The following is a 20148-nucleotide window of genomic DNA, read 5'->3' as shown; positions in this document are numbered from 1 at the left end:
CAGAGGAGACAAAATGGCAACTTGGTTTTAGACCATGGGGTCATGAGGCAGTGGAGGGGGAAGAGGAGAGACAGCTGGCCTTAGAACATTGGGAGATACAGAGTAGCAGCAGATTGAGAAAGAAAGAGATGGGAGGCAAAGTGTGAGCTCATCAAGTATTGGGGAGAGTGAAAGAGGAGGTGATAATCAAACATTGGGGCAGAGATGGCTTGGGACAGGCTGAAGAAGGCATGATAGAAGCTTTGCCTCCTCATCCCTTCATTTGCCATTAATAAGGATTTCAATGGGCATAGAGAAGCTGATCCATATTTGTGCAATGCCAGGTTTTTTCTTTTTATTATAGGTTTTAGGCCTAATACACACAGGGCATTTTTGCAGCCACTTTAAGGCCTCATGCATACAGGACGTTATTGCAGCCACTTTTAGGGGCATCAGGGCTTAAAAATGCCCCTCCATGTTATCCTATGTGTCCATGCACACATAGACTTTTAAAAGCTTTTAGTGGCATGGATGTTCACAGGCAGGAAAAAAAACCCAGGGTCAGTGCATCCAGGAGCAGCAGTGTTTTGGAGAAAAAACGCTTGACACATGTAAACATATTTTAACGCTAGTTGCGTTTAGCACTTGAATGTTAATTTATTTCAATGGCCACAATAAATTATCATTGTGGCCAATGAAATTAATTATTGACCAAGCGCTTGACGCCTGTAAATGCGCCTAAATGCTTGTAAAAGCATTAGACACATTTACACACTTGACTATGTGTCAGGCGTTTTTTCTGCCAAAACACTACTGCCAAGAGGAGGAGTGTTTTTAAAACGTCCTCTGTGCATGAAGCCTTAGGGGCATCAAGAGTTTGTGTTTACTGCTTTTAAACACTCCTCCATGTTATCCTATGTGCCAAGGCACACATAGCTTTTACAGTAGAGGCAGGAAAAAAACCCCACTGCCAATGCGTCCAGGAGCATCAGAGTTTGGGCAGAAAAAACTCTTGATGCTGCTAAATGCACCTAAACATGTCTAAACGCTAGGCATGTTAAGCGCTACAGCGTTAATTAATTTCAAAGGTCAGAATAAATTATTTATTCTGGTCACTGAAATGAATTAACGGCAAGAGCTTGAAACCTGTAAAAGCTCCTAAAAGCTTTAGACACTTTTGGAAGCGTCAGCATTTTTTCTGCAAAAACGCTGCTGGCTCGTAGGAAAGTTAAATAAAGGTCCTGTGTGCATGAGGCCTTATTGCATACTTCAGTTTAGCATGCAGCAATACTGTAGAGTATTATGTTGAATACAAGATCAGCGAGCACTCAAGACTCTGATGAGGTCAGCTTTTACTATGCGCATCTGGTGAGTGCGCATTTTTATCAAATTCCCTGCACGGATTAAAGTCACATGGAATATTTTGATACCTCACAAAAATAGACTAAAGAAAGCCACCTATAATGACACTAATAACTAGTGTCATAATCATATCTCCGACTCACTTAACATGTAAGTGTGGATCCATAAACCCAAAAAGAATTGCATACTAAACAATATGGTAGTGTGACCAGAGCACCCCTACTCAAGGAAAGGAGGTTATTAAATGATCCACGCGGAGTAATATGGGTTCAAAGATTACAGACAGTATTTTATTCGATCACATGGATCATAGGGAGGTTAAACATGAGCACGGTGTACATATCAAACAATTAAAATCATTTTAAAAGCACTTGGCATCCTCATTTCTGGGTCATTTTGGCAAGTAGAGTACCATATAAGGCAATGTAAGGTAGTGGTGTGGCTTTGGTTCTAGGTTTCCATAGATCTCCAGCTTGTATTAGGATAAACCATATGTTCGGTAAGTATATTTTCCATATGAGCCAGGGTGTGTAGAATAGCCTTCTGGCCCGTGGAAACTGGAACATAAAAATAGAAATAAGTATATATGAAGATGTAGGAGCTAATCACAGCTAAGCCCACCAGACCTCCCTATACAGTGGTCAATGAACACTTCATTACCTTCTCAGTTGTAAGCCTGTCATACCCGCTTCTCAGTTGTGGAGACTTCCTGGGTAGCCACCCCAAGTGAAAAAAAGTCCACAGTACCAAATGATTCTGGGGATATATATAAAAATTATAGTATAGAACACAAAGCATCAATTAAACCCTGAAAACAAAAACAAAATATGGGTATATTACCATCAATGAGGATCAAGAAGACTCCCGTCGACTTGAAATAGGATCAGGTCCTTGATGCTTGTTTAAAGATGCATATGGGGGTGGGAAGCCAGGTGGTCTCAATACATAATTCCCAACACATATATTATGTATGTAACAGGCCGTGAGTACCTGAGTCTATATACCCAATGAAGGGTTTCCAAAAATTACTCAAACTGAGAAAAATAAAGCGGTTTATATAGGATATGGCTTTGTCACAGCAAACAGTGCCTCAATATCCTCTAAAGAGGATTACCAAAAAATTCCCCAAAAGAATAGGGTAAATTAGGCACATATAACCTACCCTCTTAACTCCATATATGCTCTATGAGTCTAAACAGCAGTGAGCTAAAATAACTTGCCACCGGTGGAAGATATATTCCCATGGGGGATTGCCGTTTGCAGACCGCTGTAATAGTAGCCTTATGGTAGTTTTCAGAGGGCCTCGTGCCTTCCTAGCAGGGAGCTGTGACACCGCCGTTCCTTCCCACCTTGTGGGCGCCGCACCCTATGAAGACGCCGAGCGTAGTGACGTCATTACGTTGACGCGTTTCGTCCGCCAATCACTGCAGACTTCGTCAACGTGGATCATTTAATAACCTCCTTTGCTTGGGTAGGGGTGCTCTGGTCACACTACCATATTGTTTAGTATGCAATATTTTGATACCACCTGTGCAACAGGATCTGTAGGTGGCACAATTTTTTGACTGGTGTTTGTCAGACCCTCACCATCATATGAACACTTTCTTTGTTTTATGACTTTCACAGCCGCACTTGTTTATTTGCGCTCATTGTAGCGCTTCATTCACTCCCATGTTATCACTTGTGTTTAATATTTTTATATCAATAATATCTTGATAGTGCACTTTTATATATTAATTTCTTCAGCACTGCACCAATTTTTGAATACTGTAGAGTACAAGTTTCAAATTCAGAGTGTTTAAAAGAACGTCCAGATAGCAGATATATAAGCATTCAACCAAACTAGGTCCCCTTCCAAGAGGGCATTCCGGTTGCAGCAATAAGTAAAGTGGAGTACAGGAAGCTTAGTTTCCAAAAACACCTTAATAGACATGTCAGGTAATGCCTTGCTGACAAACTTAATTTTTCATTAGAACAAGGAAGGCAAGAGTTGAAATAGAAAAGAAGTACGGTAGTTGCATATTTGAAATTTACAGAGGAGATGACGGGTAAATACTCTGGAATACCCACAGTCTTTAAATCAAAGAGAAGAAAGAAGGAATAGGAGAACAAGATTTTTTTTAAATGAAATATCCCCTTAGGAATAGGGGATTGGTGCGCCAGGAGGTACAGTATTTACTACTTGCTTGGGAGCTGGGGACAGTGCTGACAGTATTTGCAGAAGAAACAACATACCAACGATAGGATAGCATTGTTGAAAATGGAGGTGTAGAATGTCACAGATGCTGAAACACAATATCAGGCTTGTGCTGTATGGTTGAGTGTGGATGTTTTAAGTCCACTTTAATCCTGTTTTGTTTTTTCACAAATGTTTCTTTTTCGTTCTCCACATTTACTACTCATATAAACCCGAACTGATTTGTTTTTACTGATGATCTTGCTTTCCTAATTTTCTCCAATAGTTATGGATGGGAACTCACCCAAAAGGTGACGCTGTAATCCTACATAGTGGCGTAGCCCACAAGACTCTGGGGCAATGGATTGCTGCTCACCCGGATTGTCTTGGGACGAAAGTCAGAGAAGCTTTTGACAGTCAGCTTCCTTTTCTATTTAAAGTGCTGTCAGTGAGGCTAGCACTGTCTATCCAGGCCCACCCAGACAAGGTAAGTTGGGTGCTGCATGACGTGGTGGGGGGGATTATAATTGATAAAAGGGCTGAACTGTTTATGATGTTGGCTTCTTTCTGTTAATTTCTTATTTGTGCTAGAAACATAAAAAGAGAGAAGTAATTTGGTTGCATCTCTTAAATGCTAGTTTCATGTTTTGCCATGCCACACAGCCATGTCATTCATTCACAAAGAACTACAAGTTCTATGTTCCACTATGACAGACAGACTTATAATTCTTAATTATTATTATTATACAGGATTTATATAGCGCCAACAGTTTGCGCAGCGCTTTACAAAATAAGGTAGACATTGCAGTTACAATACAATTTAATGGAACACAAGTGTGCTGATCACCACACTCATAGTCCATTGACACTTCCTCTAGTCCTGCAGCTGAAAGCCTGTATCTCTGTACAGACAGAGAGCAGAGGAAGAGTAGCAGGAGCCTAGAATTACACCCACAATTCACTGATTACGAGTGCAATGTTCTGCGGGCTTCTGTGGGGGAAAAAAGTGCACATTTTTTTCCTGCAAAAAATATGTGCATTTATAATTTTTTCTAAAAGATGAAAAATAATAGCCCATTAAGAGAAAAAATAAAAAAAGCAGCTTTTGCTGATATAGTCATCTTCAATCCAGATCTGGGTCCCACAGTAGTTCTTTTCTGCCACAAGATATCCTCAGTCCTCTGGGTTGCATTAGACCTCATGCACACTGGAAGCTTTGGCCATCTCTCCTTTCCTCCAGGCAACGGCATTATGGAAGAAAAAAACGCTTGACACTTGTGCTAAAGCAGGGCTTGAAAAAGCTGCTCGCCAAATGCGAGGAGAAATTCCTCTGTGGCGAGCAGCTGCGAGCGGTGAGCACAGATAAAGCATGGAGCGACTGCACCTGCGCTCCAAGCCTCATTGTGAAGCCGAGTTACTCAGTAATGTATATCCCAGCTCCCCTGTACTCCATTATAGTGATATGACATGTATACAGTAATGTATATCCCCCCTCCCCTGTACTCCATTATAGTGATATGACATGTATACAGTAATGTATATCCCCCCTCCCCTGTACTCCATTATAGTGATATGACATGTATACAGTAATGTATATCCCCCCTCCCCTGTACTCCATTATAGTGATATGACATGTATACAGTAATGTATATTCCAGCTCCCCTGTACTCCATTATAGTGATATGACATGTATACAGTAATGTATATCCCAGCTCCCCTGTACCCCATTATAGTGATATGACATGTATACAGTAATGTACATCCCAGCTCCCCTGTACTCCATTATAGTGATATGACATGTATACAGTAATGTATATCCCAGCTCCCCTGTACTCCATTATAGTGATATGACATGTATACAGTATGTATATTCCAGCTCCCCTGTACTCCATTATAGTGATATGACATGTATACAGTAATGTACATCCCAGCTCCCCTGTACTCCATTATAGTGATATGACATGTATACAGTAATGATTACTGTATACATATCATATCACTATAATGGAGTACAGGGGAGCTGGGATGTACATTACTGTATACATGTCATATCACTATAATGGAGTACAGGGGAGCTGGAATATACATTACTGTGTACAGTTTTATATTTTGGGCTATTTATTCTAAAGAAAAATGTAATTTCATAAGCTTTAAGGGGGCGTAGTTGGGGGAGGGCCAGGGGTGGGGTTGGGGGCGGACCTGGGCAAGGTTGGGTGGGCAACTGGTGGAGGGCAACTAAGTTTTGTGACCGGCTAGTAGGTCTGGACTCTAAATTTTAACCCCTGTGCTAAGGCATTTAAGCACGTCAAGCACTTGGGCATTAATTATTTTCAATGGCCAGAATAAGCTATTATGAAATAAATTAACACTCAAGCACTAAACACACCTAGTATTTTTTCTGCCAAAAATTTTTTACCAGCGTCATCAAAACGTCCAGAGTGAATGAGGACTAACAGCGAAGTGTGCGTGGACGCATAGGCAAACATGCAGAGGGACATTTAGAGGCAGAAAAAAAAAAGCACCAGACGCCCCTAAGAGCAACATCTAGTGTGCCTCAGGCCTTAGGCTCCATGCACACTAGCGGTTTTTTTAAGCTCCTCAAAGCTGTTATTCGTTTTTTGTTTCTGCTCCTAGAAGCTAAATAGTGTTTTCCTATGTGCCCATACACACCACTTTAGGCAATTAGCATTTTTTTTTTTTTTAGCTTCAGCGTCTCGGAGTAGAAAAAACAATTGTTTTTGTAGAGTTTTTTGGAGCATTTTTCCAGCAGAAAAAAAAAACACTAAACGTTCTTAAACGCTACTAAAACACTCCTGATAGCTTTTTTTCTAGCTTTTATTTTCCTCTACATATACTGAAAAGGCTAATAAAATGCTAACGCTCCTAAATGCTACTAAAACACTACTAAAAACACTATTACCAGCATTTTTTATCCAGAATTTTTAAGCTTAAAAAAAAACCCGCTAGTGTGCATGGTGCCTTTAAAGTGGTTCTAAAGTCACAAGGTTTTTTTACCTTAAAGGAAAAGTTCACCTTTGGAACATGTTACGTTCCACCTGTTTTTAGGGTGGAACATAACCTGTTCCCATAGCAGTTGGCTTTTAGTTTTCAATGAAAAACCACGGCGCTGTGGAGCACTGAGGTAGTTCATTGAAGCTTCCTGTCAGTACATCTGCCTCGCTGTACATCCCATATGGCAAGCAGGTTTTCTGACAGGTCTGCAGGAGACCTGCATGGCATCAGCTATCTACTGATCGCTGGTGCAATGCTTTACAGGCTCCTTAGGACAAAAATAATAATACATATTTTTTTTGCCTGCAAAAAAATGTGCATTTATTATTTTTGTCCAAAAGTGCATTACTTGCTTTAGGATAAAAAAAACTTTCACTAGTTGTTTCCTTCCCTCCTCCCTGAATACTTACCTGTATCCTTACCTGTAACCTGAGTCTTGTATCGGATCCAACACTGTGCCAGACTGTAGCAGCGCTGCTTTCTCACTTCCTGGTCCCACAGGGCAGATTAATAGCAGTGGGAACCTTTGGCTCCTGTTGATTTTATTCAAATCCAGTGAGGAGGAGTGTGAGATGGGACCAAGCCACACTGGGTGTCTATAGATGCAAACAGCCTGGCTTGGAAGCTCGCCCATGCGTGTGCCCCCATAGAAAGCGGCTGCAATGGGGACATCTGGAGACAAGAAAGTGCGGACAATGTCAGCAGGGGACCCCAGAAAGGGAGGTAAGGGGCCGCTCTTGCCCTTGCACAGAGCAGGTACGTATACACCTCTTCTTTTTTTTTTTTCAGATGAAAAAAAATGAGCCTTTACTATCACTTTAAGCCAAGCACCCACTCCCTGTTCATCTCTCCATCACTCTATTTTAGCTTCCTATCAGCAGGCTTCTTGTCAGTGCAAGAGCTGATTGGCTGCTCGTGCTGCTTTTTCCTCTCCTATTCTGAGCTCTGCTGTATAGCATATGCTAAAGGCTGATACTAGTGTAAATTCAAGTACTTCCACTGCTTAAAAAAAACATTTCTGATAAATGAATGAATGACTGCATAGTCTCATTCATTTGTGTCTTTTATGTCTGCTTTAAAATGTAACCTCTGCACAGCAATGCGGACTATACAGATATCACTGTGACAGCTGAAAGTTAAGCTACCCATAGATAGATTGAAGTTCGGCCAGTTCAGCAAAATCTGACCAGGAACATTTTGATCCATGTGTGGCTGCTTCCACAGAAGTCGATCTAACAATGCTGGAAAACCTTTTTTGATCAGCTGCAGCTTTCTGATCATTGTATTCTGACAGAAGAGAGTCCTCGCTGTCAGAATGCAATGGGGTTGATTTACTAAAACTGGAGAGAGCAAAATCTGGTGTGACTATGCATGGTAGCTAATCAGCTACTAAGTTCAGCTTGTTCTATTAGCTTTGACCAAAACAACTGGCAGCTGATTGGTTTCTATGCAGATTTGCACCAGATTTTGCACTCGAAAGTCTCAATCTTCCTCTCTTGTGTGGATGGTGGAATCCATTAAATTTTCTTCAATCAGCCCCCTGGCTAATCAAAAAAAGTTGTTAATCTATGGCCAGCTTTAGAGGTGGCAGTTAAAATTGAACACTTTTATATTTCTCAGAATATCATTCTTCTTAATTAATCTTGTGTTCTTTCTTCCATTTCCAGTTTAATAACTTTTCTACCTATTCTCAGTAGTAACACATCGCTATCATCTCTTTCCCCTAATATCTTTACATATAGGCATTGGCTAAGAAGCTGCATGCTCAGTTTCCACAGCATTACCCTGATGACAACCACAAACCAGAAATGGCCATTGCCCTCACACCTTTCCGGGGTCTCTGTGGATTCAGACCTATATCTGAGATTGTAGCCTTTTTGCGGGGTATGACTATATTGATCTTCATATAACACAATGGATATACCCCGGGATCATTCTAAAAAATGTCTGCCACTCACCTGTGTTTCAGATGTTCCTGAGTTCCGTGCACTCATTGGCCAGGATGCAGCACAGCAGTTGGAGGCAAGTGCAGCAGATCTGTCCAAAGATGTGGCGGTACGTACGGCTCTCCAGCGATGTTTCACCTGTATGATGCAGAGAAGTAAGGAGGAGTACGCAGAACAGCTTCAATTGTTGGTACAGCGCGTAAAGCAACAAGGTAAACCGTTTTCTTTACTGCTACATAAACGCATTCTAATTTGTTTATTTTTTTGGTTATTTGTCTTATAGGGGAACTAAAAGGACTATTTATAATTTTTTTTACTTTTTTCCACCTATTTTTAGGACCCCTATCACAACATGACCGCAGTGCAGGAAATACACATTCTGTGTGCATTTCCCTCACCAAGTTCAAAATGCCTTGCCTTTGCAGTTTGCAGTGGGCGCAATGCTAACGACACCCCATTAACGAAGATTGCAAACGCAGTGCGTTTTTCTGTACAGGATCGCATGTGACAGAATGACCATGCGATCTAGTTGCAGTGTATTTTTTTTTTTATATTTTTTTTGCAGGCACTACTTTTGGTGTGGTGCAATGCGATTTCAGCCCATTTAAATGATATGGCTAAAAACACACTGTACTCAAATCGCACAGGAACGAGATTGCTTTCCTGTACGATTCCTAGTGTGAACCAGCCCTTAATGCATGAAATGTATAATCGGATACCTTATTAAAGTATACCTAAACACACAAATGCAATATATTGCAGCGCGCCAGTCTTTAGATGTGTGCATTCGTTTTAATTTTTTCAGATTAATAACATTTTTAGCAAGTACAGAAAAACCTGTTGATCTTGCCAGAAATGCAGTGTCTTTGTCACTTTCTGTGAGCCAGAAAGACAGTATAAACAAAGTTTTCTAGTTTGTAAACTATTAATCAAATCAAATGGAGATGAACAAAGGCAGACATGTTTGAAGGCTGTCCTGTGTAGCAACCATGGCTCCCTCCATAGACACCATAGGGAAGGGAGTGTAGACACAATGGAACTTGAAATGTGTTATTCACAGAACTATCAAGTGGAAATAAAGGAAAAAGTCTATAAAAAGAATACTAATGCAACCACCACATCAATATATAAAATGTTTGTTTTGGGGTTTATATATGCTTTAAGTCCTCATAAATTACACTATCAGTGTTCTTTACTATTTCTCTACCCCAAGCTACATAAAAGGTATATTGTGCTGCATTTTTGTATGTAATAAAGGGTAACTCCACTTTTATTGGGAGAAAATAGAAAAATACACAGCATATACATTTGCTACACAAGCCATATTATAATTGAATGTTATTAAAATTTCTTTTCCTTTTCAATCTGCAGCACTGTAACTTTCTGTAAAAGTCAATGCAATATGGCAACCTGGAGGCATTGGTGTACAAAACATCACTAAAAATTTTATTTTCTGCTTGTGGGAGTGGCTCACTGATTTTCCCAGAAGTCTCTACTCAGATACAAGCCAGATATTAGGCATCCTCTGCAACAAAAATTAAATTTTTGGTGAGATACCCCAAAGGGTTAATCACTTCTAAAATGATGCAGGCCTTTCCACTCTTCTCATTAGAACACTGCAAGTGCATCAGCTGATTAATAATGAAAAATCACTCCCACCCAGATTCAGTCTGCAGACAACAAACAGCTTTTTTTTCAGAGCACCAACAGGTAGGACTCAGCAAAAAAGTGTGTTACAATCCCTGAAATGTATATATATCATGCAGAGGGGATTGTTTTTTTATTTTTTCAACAAAAGTGGGGTTACTGTGTAAGTAAATTTTGCCAAACTTTGGTCCCATCTACTCAATAAGACAGAGAGTCTCTGGAGTCATATTTTTTAGGATTACGAAATTTTGTTTTACCATTTATTGGCTGTCTCATTTTTCTGCTGATACCTGTAATGTTGTCTTAGTATTTAAACAGTTGAGTGCTCCTCAAGGGATTGGAAGAGTTCCTGTCATTAAAATAATGTAAAAAAGTAAAGTAGAAACCTTCACAAGCACCTTATACAGGACACATGCTTATGAAATAAAAGGAAAAAACACACAATAAGTCAGATAGAAATGTAATGAGCTACAAGCCTACAACCTGAGAAACAAGAAAAGTTTATTCATTCTGTCTGAAAGTTATGAGTTCCAAAGCTTAGCCGCTCTCTCCTTCCTCATTGGCTCAGAAACAGCAGTGGGAACCATTGGTTCCTGCTGCTGTCAATCACAGCCAGTGAGGAGGGACGTCAAAGGTTTGGGGTCGAGCTGCGCTCTGTGTGTCTATAGATACACAGAGCCATCTCAAGAGTGAGCTCGCACGAGTGCCCCTAGAGCAAACGGTTTGCTTATGGAGGTTCTCTGCAGTGGGGAGGAGCCAGGAACACTGATGGGGGACCTGAAAAGAGGAGGATCAGGGCTGCTATGTGCAAAACCATTGCACAGAGCAGGTAAATATAATATGTTTGCTATTTTAAAAAAAATTACCTTTAGAATCACTTTAAAGTATAAAATATTGCACACAGTTCACTAAACTAAAAAAGATGCACATGTCCATCATTTCACCACATGTCCCGTGCCATGTAAGATAAGTAAACATGGCTGTCATATGTTGTGCTATGGTTGCTGGATTTAGCCTCAGATTTGTTCATATCAGATGAAATGAAATTGTATGTTGTATTGACAGGAATAGCTGTGCATTTTCTGATGGGTATCTGTGTTATTTTAAGCATCTCAATTCAGTTGACGTAGGTAGGAAACTGCAGATATGGAGACACTGATATGGAGATATTTTGAAGCAGCTATAGTACTGCAATACTATGATTCTTTGGAGTGTCCCTGTGCTAAGATATATATTATTTATTTTTTGCAGGTACTTATTTGCAGGATACGTTTATCTATAGTGCATTCACATCAGTCCCTGCTATCAAAGAGCTTACAGTCTAAGGTCCCTAACCCACATTCATACATACACATACTAGGGACAATTTAGACAGGAGCCAATTAACCTAGCAGCATGTCATTGGAGTGTGGGAGGAAACCGGAGTACCCGAGGCACAGGAGAACATGCAAACTCCAGGCTGGTAGTGTTATGGTTGGGATTTAAACCAATGACCCTAGTGTAGGGGTGGGCAACTGTGGCCCTCCAGCTGTTGAAAAACTACAAGTCCCAAGAGGCATTGCAAAACTGACAGTTGCAAGCATGACTCCCAAAGGCAGAGGCATGATGGGACTTGTAGTTCACCAACAGCTGGAGGGCCACAGTTGCCCACCCCTGCCCTAGTGCATATAAATATATATAGAGAGAAATAATCCAGTGGTTGCCACTGCACACACAAATCTGAGAGAAAATGGGCCCAGGTGATCATCAAAGAATTAGATACATATAATCCACAGGGTCACCTTACCTTTTAGGGTATATATCTCATGCTGATGTCTATATCTAAAAAGCACATTTGTTGTTTTCCAGTTCAAAGTGGAGGTAATGTGTTGTCTTGTCTTGGAGATCTGCTCTTGACACTAAACTCGCAGTTCCCAGGAGATATTGGCTGTTTTGCCATCTATTTCCTCAACGTGGTAAACCTGCAGCCAGGAGAAGCCATGTATCTCGGAGCCAATGAACCTCATGCATATCTGGAGGGGGGTGAGTAGCTTGCATGAGGATACACATACATTTTGCAAAATGAATTCTTCAATCGTAGTAAAGATGGCTGTGAATTGATATATACAATAGTGCATTTGTCATAATGACCAAAATGGCAGCACACACAATTTTTCATTTTTGTTTATTGAACTCAGGGATTGTAAAAAAAAATAAATAAAACACACACAACTGTGCTCAAAAGTTTGCATACCCTGGCAGAAATCCTGAAATTTTGGCAATTATATTTTATTTAGTGACCATTTGCAGCCATTTATCACATAGTTGTTTGGCTCCTTTTTAAATCATAATGATACCAGAAATCACGCAAATGACACTGATCAAAAGTTTACATACCCTGCAATGTCTGGACCTGGTACAGATACACAAGGTGACACACGGGTAGAAATGGCAGTTAAAGGTTAATTTCCCACATCTGTGACTTTTTAAATTGCAATTAGTGTCTGTGTATAAATAGTCAGTGAGATTGTTAGCTCTCACATAGATGCACTGAGCAGGGTGGATACTGAGCCATGGGGAACAGGAAATAACTGTCAAAAGACGTGTAAAGGAAAAGGAAAAAAAAGATATTCAAAGCCTTGAATATGCCTGTCAGTTCTGTTCAGTCACTCATTAAGAAGTGGAAAGTTCAGGGATATCTTAATACCAAGCCAAGGTCGGGCAGACCAAGAAAGATTGCAGCCACAACTGCAAGAATTGTTTAAGATACAAAGAAAAACCCACAGGTAACTTCAGGAGAAATACAGGCTGCTCTGGAAAAAGTCGGTGTGATTGTTTTTACGGAGCATGATACAATACTTGAAAAAAATTAGCTGCATGGTTGAGTTGCCGGAAAGAAGCCTTTACTGCGCCAATGCCACAGAAAAGTCTGGTTAGAATATGGTCGACAACACCTTGACATGCCTCACTGGACTTTTTTTGTGGCATTGATGAAGTAAAAGCTTCTTTCTGGCAACTCAACCATACAGCTAATTTTTGTTCAAGTATCGTCATTGTTTGAGACATCGCAGTCCTAATGGCTAATATACTAAGGATAGAAAGGAAGCTCAGCCTAGTATCAGGCAACACCCACTGATGCGTTTCGCCCCGTGGCATAAACTTTGAGGAGCCTAGGCTGAGGCCACTTTCTATCTTCACTTAGTATTTCTATTTCTAGGATGTCTCTGCATTTAAAGTAAAGATGCAATTCACCTATGGGAATAATTTTCGTAACTGGTAATATTTTTCTCTTCTGCTATAGCCTGTACTTAGAAAATGTTTGAATTAAAATTATTGAAAGTGAAAATAAAGATGCAATTTGCTTGGCTGGTTTATTGATTCTAATAATTAAATACAATATTAGGGGTTAGTAGATTTGACAGTATATAAAATCATATGTGTTATAACATACAGTGTGATATTTGCATGAGTATTTCCCCAGGAACCACAAGTCATCTCAATCTAATTTCTACAACAAAAGTAACTGATAGATGAAATCCATGATCTATTTTCTCTGCCATGTGGTAACATGTATGTCTTCTTATTTCTTCTGCAGACTGTGTGGAGTGCATGGCTTGTTCTGACAATACAGTCCGTGCTGGACTCACCCCTAAGTTTATAGATGTGGACACGTTGTGTGAGATGTTGACCTACACGTCAGCTCCTGCCACTAACAAACTCTTTACTCCAACACCTTTCAGTGGAGACCCTCGTGCCCTCCTCTACAACCCACCTGTACCTGATTTCACCGTTATCAAAATTGAGGTCAGACATTATTAACATGTTGAAACAGAGGTTAAAGTAATTCTTTATAAGCGTGTGTTATGTGAATACTGATCATATAAATCTCAGCCACCAGTTATGAAGCATTTGAAGTTTAAAGTGATCGTAAAGTTATTTTTTTTGTAATAACAAACATGTTATACGTATCTGCTCTGTGTAATGGTTTTGCATAGAACAGTCCTGATCCTCCTTTTCTTGGGTCCCCCATCTGTGCTGTCTGCTCCTCCTCTGCTCCATGTGCCACCATAGGAACCCTGAGCCACACTCTTTGTGTCTTTTGCCACATTGACATACACAGTGCAGTTCGGCCCCACTCCCTCGTCACTGGATGTGAGTGACAAGCAGAACTCCACTAAGCAGGGAGAAAGCTATATTGAAATCAGACACAGGTATTTGGAGGTGCTTATATCTGTGTAATTTTTTTGTCCATCGTATGACATTAGCCGACCAGAAGAATCCCATCTTTTCTTTTTCCTGTAGTGCCTGTTCACACCTATGTGATTTTTACTTGGCCATTTTTGCAACATGTCCTTCTTTGGTGAGATTTTGGCTTCATAGACTTTAATGGAATTGCAACAAAATGCATGCAGTGTTTTGACACTTTTTATTCAATAAGAAAAGAGTTCCTCTCCTACATGGGAGCTGCCATTTCCAATTACCTTCTGAAGAAGCTAGTAACCTGAATTCAATGAGGTGTAAAGTGTAAGTTCACCTTTTAGGACGTTTTTCAGAAAATCCCAATTTTCCAGTCCAGTTCTACATCCAATAATACATATCATAGTTCCTCTTGTTGAAATAGTTAAGATCCTTCCATTCCTGGCTGCAGCTAACGTCAGTAGCAGCCTCTCTGAGCTGCTCAAACTCCGCACATGTGCAGTACGCTCAGCTGAAGGAGGAGAACGTGCACATGCCAAGTTTCCATGACCAAGGGGGGCCGCTACTAGGGTTAGCTGGAGCCAGAGAGGAATTACTGGACATGGGTGCAGTTTGAAAAGTCCAGAACAGTCTCTAGGGGGTGCAGTATAGTGAAATTCATCTCGTCCTATCGTTTGAGAAGTAGGAGGAGCCAGCAGTTTTTCTGGAGTGGGTGCAAAACAACTACATCTGGAATGGGAGGACCTTCACCATTTCCAACAGGAGGAGCTATGCTATGTACTATTCATTAGATGTAAAATTGCATTGGGGGGATTTTCTAAAACTCTTTCTGAAAGGTGAACTTACGCTTTAAGTTACTGACCTAAAACAAGCATGCATTAAGTGAGACATCTCTATTTGCATGCTTGTTCCGGGTAAGGGACACAAAGTATTGAAGTAAGATGGTAAACATGACAGCCAGGAAACTAGCAATTTCAGATTCCATAGCTCTCTCATGAAAGGTTTCATTTACCATCTTCAAGCTGGAAGTGTTTTTTTAAAGACTTCAAGAAGCCTTGCAAATGCTTAGTTAACCACTTCCAGACCGGACACTTTTAACCCCTTCCTGACCAGGGCAATTTTCAGCTTTTAGCGCTATCACACTTTGAATGACAATTGCGCGGTCATGCAACACTGTACCCAAATGAATTTTTTACCATTTTTTTGAGATAGATAAAGCTTTATTTTGGTGGTATTTATTCACCACTGGGATTTGTATTTTTTTTTTGCTATGTAAATGAAATGTCCAAAAAATTTGAAAAAAAGTGTTTTTTTTATAAAACTTTGCAAAAAAATAATATTTCATCATAAATCTTAGCCAAAATTTATTCCGTTATCTTTTTAGTAAAAAAAAAAAATCCAAATTAGTTTATAAGCAAAAATTATATTTTTTAAACATTTTTTTTAATATTTTTTATATTTATTTTTTTACATACTGTCACCCTAGCAGTACAGTGTCACCATGGTGACACTGTACTACTTGTGAGGGGTGATGAAGATTTTTTTTTTACACTGATTGCTTTTACACCCATATAGGATGTAAAAGCAATCATTTCTCTTTCTCTCTGTGTGCATTCTTGCACTCATTGAGAAGAACTGAGTGAGCTGTGATTGGTCACAGCTTGTCACATGGTACAAGGCTTTTGTGAATAGCCTTGTACCATGTGACCTCTGTGATCATTCACAGATTTCACACATAGTAAGCAATGATGTCAGAAGTGACATCTTGCTTACTACTTTGCATGTGATCACTGATTGGCCAATCAGTGATCACATGATCGGGACCTCGTACAGAGGTCCCGTCCGACGATCGGTGTTTCACTGTGTCCGGAGGACACAGCGGGCACCGGATCGCGGTGCTGCGCGCTCCCAGGGAGCGCGCACAAGCAGGGTGCGGGGAGGCCGTTTATAGACGGCCACCCGACCCTGCAGTGCCACCGTCCGGCCGTTTATATACAACGGCCGGTCGGGAAGTGGTTAAAGATTGCTATACAAGCTGCTCTGAAGGCCATATATGCATGGCCTGATACATAAACACCAAGGAGCTCCCTACTGAACCAGGAGCCAATGCGGACAGTGTCCAAACAGAGAAAGTTGTAACAGTGTAGAGTATATCAGAATATTCACAAATCAGCATGAAAGCAGTAAGTATCAGGTGCATATACAATAATTCACTAGTGCTAACAAATCTATTAGTCTCTACTAGCATATTAATTAAAATGAATGCTGTCTCGTCAATCTATGTTTGACATTGAAGATTAATTCAAGTCCAAAATGTTGAATGTGTATTTTTTCTTTGCAGGTACCATCTTCTGTGTCCCAGTACCATGTGCAAGCCTTAGATTCTGCAAGCATCCTATTGGTTGTCCGGGGCCTTGCATCCGGGCAAGGATCACATGAAAATTTAAATCTCCATTCAGGATCTGTTTTGTTCATCTCTGCTAATGAAAGCTTAACCCTCAATGTGGATCCATCCCACTCTCTTCTCTTATTCAGGGCTTGTTGTTTGCTCTGATAAAATGACAATTTTGCTATATCCTACACTCTATTAGTATGGATCAATAAAGGGTATTATAACACTTATTCTGCAAAGTCTTCTAGATAAATAAAAAAGCATAAAATGATTTATAAAATTGTGTGTAATGTACTAAGATATTATTTTGACTAATAACAATCTGACACACCTACAGGCAGGCTTGAGTTAAGGAGATGGATTGAAATTTTCATCCTCATAGGTAGCTCTACTGTAAACCGTAGTAGGTCACATGCCAAAGCTGGGCATAAACTGTTCGAAATTCAGCACGGTCTGGTCAAATTTTGAGTAGTCTGTGGCCGTTCCTGCTTAACAGAAGTCGACTGTTCGATCGACGTCTGCTGAAGAACCAGGTTGGAAGACTTCTGTCAATCAGCAGCTAAAACCACTGATCAGTGTATTCTGACAGAATACAATGCCCTTTTGGGGAGGATTCCTCCATCCACCTTGTTTGTATGGATGGAGACATCTGCTAAAAAAAAAAAAATAGGTGTATGGCTAGCTTTAGACTTGTAGCAGATATAAGAAGCGCAACAGAAAATGCAAAATAAATCAAATAAGCAGCACCTCTAACCAAAAAAGGTAAAATAGTGTACAAATAAAAAGTGCGCTAATTATTCACAAAACATGCAAGGATAAATAATAAAAATAAATGAATTCATAAATATAAACATAAGTCCAGCCACCATAACAGTGATAGTCCAATATCAACTTAATGTCAATCTTGAAAACAAACACCCATGTGCAAATCCGACACCAGATGAAATGAATACACTCACCAGAGCTATATGCTGATTATATTATAAACCAGCATGATAGCATTTTCCTCTGGGAGCGGATATCCCAGTAGAGGAACAGCAACCAATAGTAATCCAATCAGCACATATGGAACAGCTAGGCAGTACATGTGGAACAGCTAAGCAGCAAATGATCTTCCAATAACATGGGCAAAGCTCGAGGAATAAGAAGAGATATGATGGTGCAGTACGTTTAAAACCAGTAAAATTTTATTAATAAAGTATTGCACTCACAAAGAAGGTGTCTAGCCGACACCAGCAATGACAGCCTCTAAAATGCCACATCCACAAGGGAAAAACCAAGGGATGAACCTCCTGCACTGCGATCAAACAGCCGACAGCTGGGAGGAACGTTCCAACGTCACATCCACTAGGCCAGGCCCAACGCGTTTCGTCACTTGACGTCTTCAAGGGGCGGAGTGGATATCAGACGTCTGCTCATAAAATATATACCCTTTCCGTATACGAGATCAGCTGCAGTCGATCAGCACATCAATCTGATACCAAACTACAGCTCAATCGCCGCAGCTCCTATTGACTGTTGGGCCAAATTAGCCATTTTCCCTCCCGGGTGTCATGTGACTCCTTAGTGTAACAAGGTCTCAGGTGTGAATGGGGAGCAGGTGTGTTAAATTTAGTGTTATTGCTTCTGCGCTCTCATACTGGTCACTGGAAGTTCAACATGGCACCTCATGACAAAGAACTCTCTGAGGATCTGAAAAAAACAATTGTTGCTCTACATAAAGATGGCCTAGGCCAGTGATGGCGAACCCGTGGCACGCGTGCCACAGCCGGCACGCCGAGACTTATCTGTGGGCACGCCAGGAGAATCCAGCGGCGCGCTGTCTTCCCGGCTGTAGTGTGCGTGACAGCCGGGTCCCAAGTGCGCATGCACAAGAAGCAGTGCTCTTTGTGAATGGTAAGGCGGTACCTGGGACACATGACAGATCCCAGAAGCCGCCGGACCAATCACAAAGCGCAGCGCTTCTCGCGCATGCGCACTGGGCATCCGGCTGTCCGACGAGCGCCCACACTACAGAAGCCGGGAAGACAGCGCGCGGCTGGATCAAGGAACAGGTAAGATAAAAAAAAAACTCTGCGGAAGTAAGAGCAGGTACCTGTCAAATTCAGGTACCCGCTCCCCCTCCCTCCCCAAAGGTCAGCAGTCATCTCTGTACTGTCCGCAGTCTCTGGTCATCCCTGTGCTGTCCGCAGTCTCTGGTCATCTCCTGTACTGTGTCCGCAGTCTCTGGTCATCTCCTGTACTGTGTCCGCAGTCTCTGGTCATCCCTGTACTGTCCGCAGTCTCTGGTCATCCCTGTACTGTGTCCGCAGTCTCTGGTCATCCCTGTACTGTGTCCGCAGTCTCTGGTCATCCCTGTACTGTGTCCGCAGTCTCTGGTCATCCCTGTACTGTGTCCGCAGTCTCTGGTCATCCCTGTACTGTTTCCGCAGTCTCTGGTCATCCCTGTACTGTTAATTAGTTTGCACTACTGTACGAGTTGTTTTTTCTAAACCAAAAGCTCGATATTCAGGTTTCATTGCAGTGTTGGCACTTTGAAAGAAATAAGTTGGTTTTGGGTTGCAGTTTGGGCACTCGGGCTCAAAAAGGTTCGCCATCACTGGCCTAGGCTATAAGAAGATTGCCAAGACCCTGAAACTGAGCTGCAGCACGGTGGCCAAGACCATACAGTGGTTTAACAGGACAGGTTCCACTCAGAACAGGCCTCGTCATGGTCGACCAAAGAGGTTGAGTGCACGTGCCCAGCGTCATATCCAGAGGTTGTCTTTGGGAAATAGACGTCTGAGTGCTGCCAGCATTGCTTCAGAGGTTGAGGGGGTGAGGGGGTCAGCCTGTCAGTACTCAGACCATACGCCACACACTGCATCAAATTGGTCTGCATGGCTGTCATCCCAGAGAGAAGCCTTTTCTAAAGATTATGTACATGGAAGCCCGCACAGTTTTGTGAAGACAAGCAGACTAATGACATGGATTACTGGAACAATGTCCTGAGACCAAGATAAACCTACTTGGTTCAGATGGTGTCAAGTGTGTGTGGCAGCAACCAGGTGAGGAGTACAAAGACATGTGTGGTGGTAGGAGTGACATGGTCTTGAGCTGCATGAGTGCTGCCGGCACTGGGGTGAGCTACAGTTCATTGAGGGAACCATGAATGCCAACATGTACTGTGACATACTGAAGCACAGCATGATCCCCTCCCTTCGGAGACTGGGCCGCTGGGCAGTATTCCAACATGATAACGACCCCAAACACACCTCCAAGATGACCACTGCCTTGCTAAAGAAGCTGAGGGTAAAGGTGATGGATTGGTCAAGCATGTCTCCAGACCTAAACTCCATTAAGCATCTGTGGGGCATCCTCAAACAGAAGGTGGAGGAGCACAAGGTCTCTAACATGCACCAGCTTCGTGATGTCGTCATGGAGGAGTGGAAGAGAACTCCAGTGGCAACCTGTGAAGC

The 20148-nt window shown here is 41.4% G+C and overlaps 1 protein-coding gene across 1 annotated transcript in view; it reads left to right on the top strand.

Moving 5' to 3' along the window:
• MPI (mannose phosphate isomerase) overlaps window positions 1-16920 on the top strand; it is a 36332-nt gene extending 19412 nt beyond the window's left edge. Inside the window, exons 3-8 of the mRNA XM_089663936.1 lie at window positions 3804-4004; window positions 8272-8413; window positions 8499-8687; window positions 11971-12144; window positions 13697-13905; window positions 16640-16920. Of these exons, the coding sequence (XP_089520062.1) occupies window positions 3804-4004; window positions 8272-8413; window positions 8499-8687; window positions 11971-12144; window positions 13697-13905; window positions 16640-16852 (1128 nt within the window). The 3' untranslated portion in view covers window positions 16853-16920. The remainder of the gene's footprint in view (window positions 1-3803; window positions 4005-8271; window positions 8414-8498; window positions 8688-11970; window positions 12145-13696; window positions 13906-16639) is intronic.
• The last annotated feature ends 3228 nt before the right edge of the window (window positions 16921-20148 follow it).

Source organism: Staurois parvus, unplaced genomic scaffold (genome assembly GCF_062004578.1).
Source record: "Staurois parvus isolate SC_StPar_1 unplaced genomic scaffold, SC_StPar_1.0 ptg001805l, whole genome shotgun sequence".
Taxonomy (NCBI): Eukaryota; Metazoa; Chordata; class Amphibia; order Anura; family Ranidae; genus Staurois; species Staurois parvus.
This window is presented reverse-complemented; position numbering and strand designations above follow the sequence as displayed.